The 15458-nt window shown below is 40.1% G+C and overlaps 1 protein-coding gene across 1 annotated transcript in view; it reads right to left on the bottom strand.

Moving 5' to 3' along the window:
• ift56 (intraflagellar transport 56) overlaps window positions 1–15458 on the bottom strand; it is an 85361-nt gene that overhangs the window by 65908 nt on the left and 3995 nt on the right. The window contains exons 2-6 of the mRNA XM_072273017.1: window positions 13271–13408; window positions 7980–8072; window positions 4404–4518; window positions 2669–2718; window positions 395–540 (exon numbers count right to left, since the gene is read on the bottom strand). Of these exons, the coding sequence (XP_072129118.1) occupies window positions 395–540; window positions 2669–2718; window positions 4404–4518; window positions 7980–8072; window positions 13271–13408 (542 nt within the window). The remainder of the gene's footprint in view (window positions 1–394; window positions 541–2668; window positions 2719–4403; window positions 4519–7979; window positions 8073–13270; window positions 13409–15458) is intronic.

Raw genomic sequence — 15458 nt, 5'->3', positions numbered from 1 at the left:
AAACATGATTTCTAGTGATCAACATTCACCACAAAAATGGTATCTGATTTTGTGGGAGTAAATCACACTATTCACAGTACCAACTGAGCTATTTCATGTGAATTCAGTTTGATCCTGTTACTTGTGGATCCAGAAGTCATTTTTCTACCATGAAAGAACACTGTATTTACTTAAAACAGTTCCAGATGGTGAGATTAGATTAGTATTAATACACCATGCCCAGAATTCTGAAAAAGAGTCCCATGGTCAATTAATCCCTTTTACATGCCAATGGAGCTGCATATCGTTTCCGTCTAAGACAAGGTATTGATCCAGATTATTCTCCCGTGCTTTCCCTAACTACCCCAGGGGACATATTTTCACACAACCACTAACATGGCAGTATGGGAGTTACCGGTTATCAAGCAGGATGCGCTTGTAGATATCAATGGCCTCCTGGTAATGAGAGCGCATGTAGTGGATTGAAGCCAAACTGAGCTGATCCTCAGTGATGTCCTGCAGATTCTGGTGGTAGTTCATCAATCTCTTCTCATCACTGAACTGGAAGAAAGCACACAGGTCTAGAAATTGTCTTATTTGATTTTAATGGTGTTAAAACAGTAATGTGCGATACTCTCATTCTTTGTGAAAGTGCCATAAGATCATAACTTTTAATTGTGAAATTCACAGTACACTGTTGATGCATTTTACTGTCCCAGTCAAGTGAGGCATTATTGTGCTGAACATAAAACAGTCAGTTATTCAGTGGCAATCTTGCAGACAGCTCTTAAAGAAGGAGTTCCCAAACTGGGGTCCACAGACCCTTCAGTTAATAGTAGGGGTCCATGGCATAAAAAAGGTGGGGAACCTCTGTCTTAAAGGGACAATGTAACAGCGCTGCTCCAGCTACAGGAGAAGCTTGCTATTAATGAATGGATGATGCAATAATAGGGGAGGGGTGGGGAGTGTTCTCAGGGTCACAAGGACTTGGACAAGGACAAGATGATGACCAATAGTGTCACAGAAGCACATTCTTTGTTGAAACAGCTCAGGGCAATGTCTGAGTTAGTCATGTGCTCCTGCCAGGTTGCCGGGAGGAGGGGGGGGGGGTGTTCTGTATTAATATTAATGCTACACGAGATGTCTACTCTTTGGTGAAGCTTGCAGCAGAGACAGACCCCTATGCCTACTCTGCCAGAACGTGGAAGTTTAAGTATCTGGAGTATTGTGTTCAGTTTTGGTCACCAAATTACAGGAAGGATATTAATAAGGTTGAAAGAGTGCAGAAAAGGTTTACAAGGATGTCGCCGGGACTTGAGAAACTCAGTTACAGAGAAAGGATGAATAGGTCAGGACTTCATTCCCTGGATCATAGAAGAATGAGGGGAGATTTGATAGAGGTATATAAAATTATGATGGGTATAGATAGAGTGAATGCAAGCAGGCTTTTTTCACTGAGGCAAGGGGAGAAAAAAACCAGAGGACATGGGTTAAGGGTGAGGGGGAGAAAGTTTAAAGGGAACATTGGAGGGGTGGCTTCTTCACACAGAGAGTGGTGGGGGTATGGAATGAGCTGCCAGACGAGATGGTAAATGCGGGTTCTTTTTTAACATTTAAGAATAAATTGGACAGATACATGGATGGGATGTGTATGGAGGGATATGGTCCGTGTGCAGGTCAGTGGGACTAGGCAGAAAATAGTTCGGCACAGCCAAGAAGGGCCAAAAGGCCTGTTTCTGTGCTGTAGTTTTTCTATGGTTTCTATATGAGACCTTCTCTCCTCAAGTTATGGATCTATGATAACATTGTTAACAGAAAAAGAACAGGTAGAGATCAGCATATAAGGCAAAAGTGCTGGGAAAACAGTGACTGTGACCTCCATGAACAATGCTGGCAAATATGTGACCCTGCATTTGAGATTGTAGATCTCAATTTTCAGCAAAAAGTAATCAAAGCAGTTTTAAAGTTGACCTTTTAAAAAACATAATTATAAGACAAGTGGCGATGGTGAAACCTGGTTGTTCCGTGAATAAGAGTGACAAATATTATTTCCAAGTGTCTGAGTCTATTGTCACGTGCACTGGTATATGTAGGCTAGGTACAATGAAAAGCTTACTTGCAGCAGCATCATAGGCACATGGTATTAAATACACAATGATCATGTTTGAAAGCAATTAGGTTGGAGATCACACTGGAAATTAATTTTAGGCATTGCTCTGCAGTTAATATCATTTGAGAAAGTTTCACATCAAAAGCAAAGGAACTATATAAAATAAAATTTCTGTCAAAATATTGGAAATCAAATTTCCTGAAAAGAGCCAAGGGATTTAGAAATGGATTAGAAATTAGAAATATTGTTTGACTTCATATTAGGGCAGTTTTCAAAAAGTATAACATTTTTATTTGGAACTGTGTGTATGAATTTTTAGATTAAGGAGTTCAATTAGTCAGTAAAAGAAATAGAGATAAACAGAGAAAATCAAGTAACGGGAAAAGAATGAATCAGGGTAAAAGAATATAAAAGGCACAACAGAAAGGGGGGAAGGGGGAGTGAAGAGTGAGGAGTGAGCAGAGCATCTGAAATAAAAAAATTAAACAATTTGAAGAAAATGGAAAGACAGAGAAAGTAGGCTAACTGATACCTATCAAATAATCAGGAATTAGCATACTTTAATCAATCTAAGTTTACCTTATGAGCCAGGTGAAATAACAGACGATTCTGCAATCGACTCTTTGGAGCTGAAAGAGAGAATGAATTGGCTTGAGCATTTTGGAGTTGCAGTTTCCTCTTTTCTACCTCCTACAGCATGGAAATGCCCACCTGGGCGCATTGTCCACATTAAAGAAAGACAATACAACACAATTTTCTAAATAGCCTAGAGAAGAATCAAAGTCCAATTGTGACAAACAATGCTATTTGGTCCAATATCATCATTATCTGCCGTATCGTATTGGCGTGGGCAATCATGGTCTTATCCATGACTGTGAGTGTTCTTGGCAATTTTTTCTGCAGAAGAGTTTTGCCATTGCCTTCTTCTGGGCAGTGTCTTTGCAAGATGGGTGACCCAAGCCATTATAAATACTCTTCAGCGGTTGTCTTCCTGGCATCAATGTTCACAAAACCAGGACTGTGATATGCACCGGCTGCTCATACGACCATCGACCACCCGCTCCCATGGCTTCACCTGATCCTGATTCCAGTGGGGGGGGGCAGGGGAGGGGGCTCAGCAGATGCTACACCTCACCCAAGGGTGACCTTCAGGCTAGTGGAAAGAAGGTGGGCCTTACACCTCCTTTGGTAGAGACATATCTCCACCCAATACCATTCCATTTCTCTGAAAGTTATCTGATTAGTCTCACTCCTTTGTTCCTCACTCACAGACCTGTAATTTCTTCCCCATTTGACAGCAAAATCCCTCAAAGTTATTACTGAATCTCCTTTCAGGCACTGTATATCAGATCATAACAACCAATTCAGTTCTCCTTAATCCCTTAAATTTTTCTTCTAACTACCTTAAATGTATGCTTTCTAGATCCCCATTCATCTACCAGTCAAAATAGTTTCTTGGTTCACTTTATCAAAATCCCTCATGATTATTAGCATCTCTGTTAAATGTTCTTTTAATCTTGTCTAATATGTATGTGTACTACCAGATTGCACAAATGGCACAAATTACCAGTTGGCCGGCTTTAATACTCTCAGTTGAATGGTGAAGATTTCCCTTGCTCTTTTCCAAAATTGGTGCTGTGGAATCTATTACTGTGCAGAATAATCAGTCTCGGTTGGGTCCAGTGTCCAATTGAAAAACGGGAGACTATTCCAGTGTGCCAAAATACTACGGTTAAAGCATTCCAAACACAGACACAAACCCAGAAGAGTGTATTTATTTATCTATTTAGAGGTACAACATGGAACAGGCCCTTCCAACCCAACGAGCCGCACAGCCCAGCAACCCACTGATTGAACATGAGCCTAATCACAGGACAATTTACAATGATCAATTAACCTACTAATTGGGGCTCTTTGGACTGTGGGAAGAAACTGGAGCACCTAAAGTAAACTCACATACTCAGAGGGAAAACGTACAAAATCCTTACAGACGATGCCAGATTGAATTCCAAGCTCCGAACCACCCTGATCCATAATGGCGTCATGCTAACCATTACCCTACTGTGGCATAACATAATGTAATAACCTAAGAATGTAACATAACAACTAGTGAGACAGAGAGAATAAAAATAATGGATGCAACAAAAAAACTGTGAGATATCAAACTGAATAAGAAATTTTAAAAAAATAGCAGGCCATAGAAAACAACAATGGAACATAGAAAATAATTTTGAGGCCAGTTCCAACAGAAGGACTTGCCTGCATTATGGTAAAAATTAAAGGTTCAGTCTTAAGCTACTGTAGACTGACTCACCTTTCATTGCAGCTTCCTCTGCTCCCTTGTACATCCCCAGGAAAAAGAAAGTACATGCCAGATTCACCCAAACATCTGGGTTAACGTCTTCATTCTTTGTGAGGGCTTCATACTCCTTAAGCAAGCAAACAGGGGGAGATCATAGGTCAATTATAGCCAAGACAGAATGCTCACATGGGATAGTATCTCAACTCACGTGTACATTTAATCACATTAGTTTAAATTCACTTCAATGATGGCTTTGTTTCAATTATCACATGAATCAGATCTTTCATGTCAGCACTTGAGTAGAACCCATCTGGCTCCTCATGGTTACTCTTCCATTCAATCAGATCATGAGTGATATCTTTTTACCTCAGTGACACTTCACAACAATAACAATCTCCATATCATATGATTCTCCTAATATCTAAAAATCTAGCTATTTCTATATGGAATACACTCAGCAACTGAGCCTCCAAAGGTCTTTTGAGTTAAGGAGAATTCAAAGTTTCACTAAGGGTGAAGAAGTTTCTTGTCACGTTTGTCTAGAATTTCTTTTTAGTCTGTGGCTCTAGATACCCTAGCCAGGTAAACATCAACTCTGCATCAATCCTATCAAGCCCAGTAAGAATTTCCAATGGTTGAATTAGTTCATTTCTCATTGGTATAGTACACAAACAAAACAAGGTTTTCTTCCTAAATATTCATCCATTTCACCATCTGAATACATGACTGTTTTCCCATTGGTAGTTACAAGCCACCAGGAATCAAATAGAGAAGGGTAACAGTTTTATTTCTGTTTGAGAATAGCTTGCATCCAGAAACTGAGAATTTCTACAGTAGTAGAGACTGGGATGATCTTGCAGTAGTCAGGCAGTAAACTTCCACTGTAAACTGAATCCTCTTGTCCTCAGACTCAACAGCAAGAACACCAACATTCTGCTCTGCAGTAAAGATACCGTGACTAAATTCCATTCAATCACAATGCAACACAATTGGATTGGAAACACAAAACATGGCTTGAGTCGCAAGTTCTAAAGTATGCAGTTGAAATGGATGCCTTTTTTTAAAAAAAGTACATGGACAGAGGGAGATGAGTGGTAGGTGCACTCCCACGTATGTGCAAATTGGGGAGGGTCAAGAGTTCTATAGTGAATCTGCACACTCTTGGATAGCACTAAACAGGCTACCAGGATAGAATATCCTGCTGAAAGGGCAGAAATGCATGATACATTTTAGTAAAAAGATAAAGTCTCCTATTCAAGAATATGCACAAGTAGAAAAACCTAGTCTAAAATGTGTAATGACCTTTGAAGTTGGCATGTGTGGTTAGAATGTGGTTAATAAAGCATATATGATTGCGCTCTTCATAAATATATGGATATAGTGAGCAAAGGCCAATCGATCATGCTAAGTCTTTATGAGACATTGGTTGAGAGACAGTTGGAGTACTGTATCCATTTCCGCCATTAACTTTGGGAAGAATGTTACGATATTTCAGAAGGTGCAGAAAGAAAAGTTTTACTTGAACATCACACACACTAAGTGCTGGAGGAACTCAGCAAGTCAGATAGTATCTATGGATGGGAATAAATAGTTGATATTTCGGAAGGGTCTCAGCCAAAATGTTGATTTTATTTCCCTCCATAGATGCTGCCTGACTTGCTGAGCTTCTCCCGAATTTTTAGTGAGTTCCTCAAGACTTCCAACATCTGCAGAATCTCTTGTGTTAAAGATTTACTGGAACTGTTTGTGGGAAGAGGGATTTTAATCACCGGATTAGATAACGATAGAAGCTTAAACTTAACCTGCTTATCTCTAACCATTTCCAATTCTAATGTAACATCATTAGCTTGAAATATTAACTTATTTTTTCTCATTTCAGAAATTGCCTGACCTATTGAGCATTTACAGTGCTATCTACATCTAATTTCAGACACAGCACACACTTGATAGATCTGAAGTAGAACTACTTGCTTCACTCTACCTACAGGAAGAATGGTTGGAAAATTGAAAGCAAAATAAATAACCAAGCAAAAAAATAGACAGATTGGTCTAGAAACACTTCAAGGTTTAACATGCTGTGCATAAAGAGATTCTTGTCTGCACATTTCTTTATAACCGGTGTTCATTTGAGCTACTGTCGACTTCCTGTCAGCTTGAACCTGTCTGGCCATTCTCTTCTGACCTCTCTCATTAGCAAGGTGTTTTTGCCTTCAGATCTGCTGCTCACTGGATGTTTCTTTGTGTTTTGATTTCCTCTAGAAACTGCAGTGCATGAAAATGCCAAGAAATTACAGTTTCTGAGATATACAAAACACTCCATCTGGCACCAACAATCATTCCAGTCAGTCACTCAGATCAGATTTCTCCCCCATTCTGATATTTGGTCTGAACAACAACTAAACCTCTTGACCATGTCTGCATGCTCTGATGCACTTAGTTACTGTCATCCGATTGGCTGATTAGATATTTGCATCAACGAAGCGTGCAGCTGTACCTAATAAAGTGGCCATTAAGTGTATGGTCCAAGATTAAGCATTTGAGGGATCTCAGCCCAAAATGTCAACTGTTTATTAATTTCCATAGAGGCTGCCTGACCTGCTGAGTTCCTCCAGCATTTTTTGTGTATTGCTAAGTATTTGTGCTTTTTATCATCTCAAAGGAAGATTAATTTACGTCCAGAACTAATTAATTAAGGCAAATCTTGAGAAATATTATTAGTCCTAGTATGGAACACAGCATGGAAACAAGGCCTTTGGTCCAACTTAAACATGCCAACTAAGGAGTCTTCCTGAGAGAGTCCCATTTGCCTGCATTTGGCCTATGTCCCTCTAAACACGGGGTTCCCAACCTTTTTTTATGTCATGGACCAATACCATTAAGCAATCCCAGGATGGAGACATTTTCTATCCATCCAGGTATCTCTCCAAATGTCTGTTAAACACTGTAATTGTACACTCCACCCCCCCAGCATATAGTTTAGTGTTAGTGTCAACAGGTGATGATCAATGTAGACTGGGTGGGCTGCAGGGCCTGTTTTCCCTACTCTACAACCCAACAATACTAATATTTGAAGGTGTCAGGGCAAGTTGTAATGTCACATATTATTTTACAGATGCAATGAGCTGAGAATAAATAACATTATTGTACGTGTTTCCGTGGAAATCCAGCACAAGTGGAGCAAAAAACAAGTTGCTGAAGGAATAGCAGGCCAGACAGCACCTGTGGAGGGAAATGGACAGTTAACATCTCTGGCTAAGACCTTGAAAGGCCAACCATTCTTCTCATAACTTCATTTTAGGAACTAGGAATTCTACAATCTCAGAACCAGGCTGCTTGGTAAACTGTATATAAGGCTAAATACTAGAATGAGACCAGCAGTCAACAAATACCACAAGGGAAAGTTAAAAGCTTTGAAAAGAAAGCTCTGGCAGTGGGGGCTCAAGTTCTTCTGAATGCGCAGAACTTGACAGTCACAGAATGGGGATAGAAGTGACAGAAAGAAGGCTTTAGAGCAACCACTTTACAATACATGGGGTTGCACTGAAAATATTTTTTAGAATTTATGTTCTTTCCAAGGCTTCTCCTTACCTCCATAGCCCTTCTATAATCTCCAAGGTGGAATGCACAGTAACCCATCCACATGTCAATGTCATCCTCCTTCTCGCCCACGTGTCGTTTGAACTAGGATAGATAAAAAACAGTTTCTCACAGACCAACTCAGCAGATTAAATTACCAGAAAATAAATAGAGTAGGACACATCTTTTGTATGTCTGTACATCAAAGTGAAGTTAAAAAAACACACTGGGACTGAAAGGGAAAGAGCAAATTCACAATCACTGGGAAAGTAGTACTGGGCAAATTATAAGGTTGATAAACTTATGATCCTGATGGACTTCATCCTAAGCCGTTAAAGGAATTGGGTGGTAAGACAGAAGACACATTGATTTTAATTTTCTAAATTTCCTTAAGTTTGGGGAAGGTTTCATTAATTTAGAAAGTAGCAAAAGAATTTTGTTTTAATCAGAAAGGGAAGGAGGTGAAAAGTAAGCAGCTGAAACACAGTTTATATAACATATGTCACAGGGTAAATGTTAGAAGCTGTTATTAAAATTGCGATAGTCTCAGAAATTCAATATAATCAAACAAAGATGACATGGTTTTATTGTGTTTCACCAGTTTATTGTCCTTTGACATTGAAGTGTGCTGTGGATGAAGGGAAAATACTGGATGGTGTGGCATCAAAGGTTACTGAAGAAAATAAAAGCTCAAGACGTAAGGGGTAACTTGCAGAAAGGGGAGTGGTATGAGCTGCTTTACTCTCAGAGTTGACGCAGACTTGGTGGATCAGATAGCCTTCTTAAATGATGCAAACCTTCTGTAATTCTGTGAAACAAATCTACACGAAGTTATCATGGACAAAGTGTAGTCCAATCCAGTTTCAGCGACGTCTGGCTGATGAAACAAGGAGAACTAAATACTTTGTTAATCACTCTTTTCTGGTAAATGATCATCGCAAGCAATAGCCTGTAACTTCCCTTTGGATTTGCTGGTAATTTGAAGTGGCAGGGCAGAGGTGAGGTGAGGCAGTGGGCCCATTGCCAAGAGCGAGGAAGACCCAAGGCTCGATCGATTTAAGTGCCGGGCTGAATTAGAAAGATCAGGTACAGGCTGAATCGAGGCAGCGGGGTCCAGGACCCAGAACATATCAAAGCGACTGAACCTGATGTTTGGATGATGATTTAGTTGCCAGGTCAGATTGAAAAGGTCAGGGTGTTGGGGCCCAGTTCAAGTCACTGCTGCACTCAACTATGGGTCCGTGGACAGATTCTCTTAGTGGACTTCAATTCAGAATGACATTTTCTTGCATTTGTCGTTTGCATAATTTTTTTCTCTCTCTGCACAATATGTGTTTGCTGGTCTTTCTTTAATGGATTCTTTTAGGTTTTGTTTCATGGCTTCCTGTTAGGAGACGAATCTCAAGGCTGTATAATGTATACATAATTAAATAATAAATGTACTTTGATATAATCCGTCAAGACTGTTCTGCCGTCCAGTAAGATTATGATTGATATATTTCTTAACTTTTATGTATCAGCTATGAGCAGGTTGGTGTCAGTGTTGCTCTGCGCCATGAAGATCCACACCATTAATTTGAGCAAAAAGGTCTTGGTTGATATTCTAGTGTATTGTTAAGGGAGTTGGGCAGTACAATGAGGCATTCGAAGGAACCTCATCTTCTCCCTCACGTAAATGTTGAAACAAAAAAAATCTTTGCAGTATTTTGAAGCAGCATCAGAATTATCTCCTGTTCCTCAGCCAACATTCACCCCTCAATCAAATTTACAAGAAGCAAATTATCCATTTGTCATTAAGTTGCTGTGTGTAGGGACTCTGCACAAGATAGCTGTTGCATTTCCTATATGGCACATCGCCTCTGTTACAAGTGATGTTCTGCATCATAATTATCTAAAAGTACACATAAGTGTGGTTACTTTTATAAACTATTTCCATTCCTTACTGACAATCAGTGTGTTACGTACAACAAGTGTCTACAACAATAAAAGTCCATAATAAGACGCTGGAGAACGTGGAATTCTTCCCACAGGACTTCCTCTCAATGCAGATGTCATGTATGAAACTCAGACTTGCCTTCCGTATGCCAGTACAGCAATTGTGGAAACGCATGTTAAAAGTGGAGGTGCTCAAACCAAACACAGGACGAGAATGTTTCCTGCTCCATTGTATTATTCTGTCAAGCACAACCGACAGCAGGGACTTCAAAGTACTGGAGGGTTACCACTATTTCTAGCGTCAGCATTTTGTCCCAGGCCAACACCCTCAATATCAAATCTGCTCCAAAATGTAGATCACGTTGTTTGCATGCTCAATCTCGAAACAGAACTTGTCCTAGCATATAATTACCAGTTCATCAGAGGAAATATCTCACAACTTATTCCCCTGGCACAAGATTTCTCAAAATGTAGCAATTCAGGGTGGCATTGAGAACCTTTGTTGAGCATGAACAGAGGGGTGGCATGGTAGTGTAGTGGTTAGCACAACCCTTTACAGTACAGGAGACCTGGGTTCAATTCCCGCTGCTGCCTGGAAGGACTTTGTACCTTCTCCCCATTACCGCGTGGGTTTCCTTCGTGTGCCCCAGTTTCCTTCCACAGTCCAAAGATATACCAGTTGGTAGGACATTGTAAATTGTCCTGTGATTAGGCTTGGATAAAATTGGAAGATGGTTAAGCAGCATGGCTCGAAGTGCCTGCTCTACAATGTATCTCAATCAATCAATTAATAAACGAACAAGTTCTAGGGCAGATAGTAGGAAACTACTATCTCTCAAGCTACCCAACTACCTAATTGTCAAGTACCTCCTGCTTCATCTGTGGTAAAAGTCTGTAGGTCCCACATTGGCCACACCAATCACCCGTGAACCTACAGAGTGGAATGAATGCCAATCATCCTTGATCCCAGAGCACTGCTAAAAACACAATGGATGTGCAAGAATCACCATTCGAGGGAATAAACAATTCACTATAGTGGAGGCAACATTATAAATATAACAAGATTTCCCAATTTCTTGTGGAAATTTTGTGAGCCTCTGTTAATTTTTATGTGAAGGAGAGGGTTGGGGGTTCGGGTTTGCGAGTTTTGTTTCTTTTTCTTTCTTGTGTGGTAGGATTGATGTCTGTATTTTGTGGCTAGCTGGAGAAGACAAATATCAGAATTATATTGTACGTGCATACTTTGAAAATAAAATGAACCCCTGAACTGCTGTAAAATTCCAATAATCCAGCATACTTAAGATTTTGTGGCAGATTTTCCAAACTATTGGATATTATTTCTTTTAGATATTACACAGCAATGGAACAAGTTTTCCAGTGAATTCAGGAAGTTTAAAAGGGAGCTTGGAAATGTGGTCCTGGTTAATTTGATGACAGCATAGGGAACTGGAAAATGGAGCCCTGGTACATTTAAATGAAGCCCATTCAAGTAACAGGGTATTAATGTGTTTAAAGGGTGCATGGGTGATTGAAGGTTGTCAAAATATTATTTATACCATTGTCTGGTATGAACTAAATAGTCTTACAGATGACCTTGTTTCTAAAATACTGCTGTGGTTTTAGATTCAGGATGCTGCTTGATCTACTGAATTTGCGCTAGCGTGCAAGAACAACTTAGGACAATCCTGCCTTCTCCCCATAGACCTGCAATTTTTTTTTTTTGCTTTCAAGTACTTTACAGATCATGTTGGAACACTGATTGAATCTACCTGCACAACTCTCCTCAGCAGCGCATTTCAGATGCTAACCATTCACTGCACGAAAAGATTTATCCTTATGAATACTGTACTTTGATTACAGTTGCAAATCTAAACCATGGAGTGTCATACTACCATCCACATTTTATCTGAAAAGATGGACCAGAGTACCTGTATTCCAAAAGATGCAAAGCGAGGTGCTGTAAATGAGCAGAAAGAGTAAGGGGTTCCAATAGTGAAAAAACTAAAAGCTGAAGCATACAAACAAACATAACTTATCACTCTGATGGTACAGCAGCTTTTATCACAAGAAAGATTGAAATAGGTAATTTAAGTTAATTAGCAGCTGTGCAGAACTCTGAATAGATTCAATTAAAAGCACTATCTTCTGTTCCAGCCACTAAAAGATACGAGGGGTGATTGATAAGTTTGTGGCCTAAGGTAGACGGAGTCAATTTTAGAAAACCTAGCACATTTACTTTTCAACATAGTCCCCTCCTACATGTACACACTTAGCCCAGCGGTCGTGGAGCATATGGATCCCTTCTTTGTAGAAGTGGTCCACAGCGGGGGTGATTGATAAGTTCATGGTAGAAGCAGATGAGTTATTAACTTCAAACTTTCTGCATTTTCACTCAAAGAGTTGAACTGTACATGCATGTAACGAGAGCGTCTTTGACCTCCAGGTGGTCCACAGCAGGGGTGATCGATAAGTTCGTGGCATAAGGTAGAAGGAGATGAGTTACACAGCTCTCGTTACATGCACGTGCAGTTCAACTCTTTGAATGAAAATGCAGAAAGTTTGAAGCGAACTTATCAATCACCCCCGCTGTGGACCACTTTTGGAGGTCCAAAACACCGACTTCTACAAAGAAGGGATCCGTATGTCCCATGACCACTGGACTAAGTGTGTAAGTGTAGGAAAAATAAATGTGCTAGGTTTTCTAAAATTGATTCCTTCTACCTTAGGCCACGAACTTATCAATTGCCCCTCGTACTAATTTATGCCAATCAAGACACTGATCTCATTTGGCCCATATCTGACTTAAACTTTCCTTATCCATGTACCTGTCCAAACTAAATGAGTCTTGGGTGTGGATGCCCTTCAGGTTATCAGAATGACCTATGAGGATTAAATAGTGAGTACAGACTGTATTGGCTTATATCCTCATGAATACAGAAGGTAAAGGAGTGATTATATTAAGGTATTGATAATGTTCAAAGGTTTCAATTGAGAGGAAGAAGAGAACTTCCTCTGATAGGAAATATAATCTTACAGAGAGAAGTAGGCCACTAAATGGAATTATTTTAAGTCCAATTGAAGAGGGCAGACTATGTCTCATTTTAATGCCTCATCCAAAGATTACAGCTCCAACAGAACAGGATGTCATTAATTCACTGAGGTGTACTTTTAGACCATCTGAAATCTTGTGAGGAGGGCTTAACCCTCGAAATTTCAGACTTATTGATGACACCACAATTACTGAACCAAGACTTACACAGGTTAAGAAAGTAAAGAATCACACTTTTTTTTGGCTTTTTACCCTTGAGCCTCAGCGATCATTGAAGTAGAAAACAACTGGATTGAAGCAGAAAACATCTTGATTTTACCTCCAGTAAAGTCAGGGCCCCAGAATAGTCTCTGATAGCAAGATATTCCTCAAGCTTTGGAATTTTTTTCCCTTTTTTCTTCTTTTTATCAACCTGCAACGTTTCTCCGCTGACAGCAGGTTTTGCTCGTGAGAGCATCTGGGAAAAAAAATAGGTAATCAATTTAGAGTATTCTTACACTCAATGTTAGCACACCAATATTCACTTGTAATCATTCCAGATCAATGCTATAATAGCATCCATCACATCAAAGACCCCACCACCCAGGTCATGCTCTCTTCTCCATGGCGCTGAGGTTATGAAGACTGCCCCAGCTGCTGTGCTCTGTACCAGCCAATATGATGAACTGATAAGTGAGGCTTTGGGCCTACTCTGGGGTTCAGATATAAGGGCTCATTTTTGGTTTGAAACGGTGTTGTTCAATTGTTTGCATGACTTATATATTTTTTGTCTTTCTTTTACGAATCGGTGTCAGTCTTTTATTTTTTATTTTTATTCTCTTTTTCTTTAAATTAAATTTTTTGGGTTTCTTGCTTTCTGGCTATCTGTAAGCAAACACAGCTCAATGTTGTATGATTTATACATTCTTTGATAATAAATGTACTTGAATCTCGAATCTTGCTGCTGCCATCAAGAAAGGACAGGAGCCTCAGGACTCCACCATGTTCAGGAACAGTTATTTCCCTCAACCACAGGCATCCCACCTCTCCTGGAAGTTCTGGGAGTCTCCCGCATATTAATGGCGGCTCCCTGATGCCCGCAAGTTATATACAATATCCCAGAAATCAACTTTTTTGAGAGAAAGAGAGAGAGAGAGAGAGAGAGCAAGAGAACACGCTAGAGAGAGCGAGCACAAGAGCGACCACGAGAGACAGAGAGTGAGAGCGCGCTAGAGAGAGCAAGCGTGAAAGTGACCACAAGAGAGAGAGAGCACGCCATGGGAGAGTGTTCCAAAAAAGAAAAATATAAAACGTACGTCACCCCAGACTACACTAAAGTGTACCCCTGCCTAATAGGGGTCAAAATAATGACAGTGTTGCTCGCTGCACTGTTTGCAACAATGACTTTTCTATTGCCCATGGTGGGTTAAGACTGTAAAAGACATGTTGAGGTGAGCTTAATAGGTGTCATTCGTTCATTAGCATAGCTAACGTTATTTAATCTAGCTGGCCAGCTGCTAAGGAGCTACTCTATTGCAGACATCCCACCTCTCCCGGAAGTTCCGGGAGTCTCCCGCAAATTGATGGTGCTACCTCCCTGAAATGAGCTTTTGCAGGGTGGGATGTCTGCAACCATCAGGCTCTTGAACCAGAGAGGATAACTTCACTCGCCCCATCACTGAACTGTTCCCACAACCTATGATCTTCCAAGGACTCTTCATCTCATGTTCCCAATATTTACTACTTATTTATTTATACTTCTTCTTTTCTGTATTTGAACAGTTGGATGTCTTTTGCACACTGGTTATTTGTCCATCCTGCTGGATGCAGTCTTTCACTGATTATGTTATGGTTCTCAGAGTTACTGAGTATGCCCGCAAGAAAACAAATTTCAGTGTTACATATGGTGATATATATGAACTTTGATAATAAATTTACTTTTAACTTTGAAATCCTAGCTACCAATGTTCATAGTTATACAGATAACATTCATAATTATACAGCTGAACTCTTTTAAGCAGACCAAGATGCTAATCTTATTCTGCCCGTATCAATCTAAACTTCCTGTATGTACCTGTTCAAATGCCTTTTAAACATACTTGCCTCCAATGGCGCGCGCACACACAACATCTTCTGTTTGACCCTGAAATCCCCTTCAAGTCTTTCCTTTTTCAATTTAAACTAATGCCCTCCAGTTTTAGATTCCCGTACTCCCGGAAAAAGGCTTTATCTTTATCAGCTTTATCTCTGCCCCTTGCGATTTTATAATGTGACTACTCAACCTCTATTACTCAAGGGAAAACATGTCCAACACACAAGAGGTACTGCAGATGCTGGAAATCTGCAGCAATACACACAAATGTGCTGGAGGAGCACAGCAGGTCTGGCAGCATCTATGGACGGGAATAAACAATTGATGCTTCGGGCCAAGACTCTTCATCAGGACATTATATCCAATCCCTCCTTGCAGCTCAAGCCCTCCAGTCCAAGCAGCATTCTTGTGATTTTTTTCAGCACTCACTTCACCC

The sequence above is a fragment of the Mobula birostris genome, chromosome 11 (assembly GCF_030028105.1).
Source record: "Mobula birostris isolate sMobBir1 chromosome 11, sMobBir1.hap1, whole genome shotgun sequence".
In the NCBI taxonomy this organism is placed as follows: Eukaryota; Metazoa; Chordata; class Chondrichthyes; order Myliobatiformes; family Myliobatidae; genus Mobula; species Mobula birostris.
The sequence above is the reverse complement of the archived record's forward strand: the minus strand, read 5'-3'. Positions and strand labels throughout refer to the sequence as shown.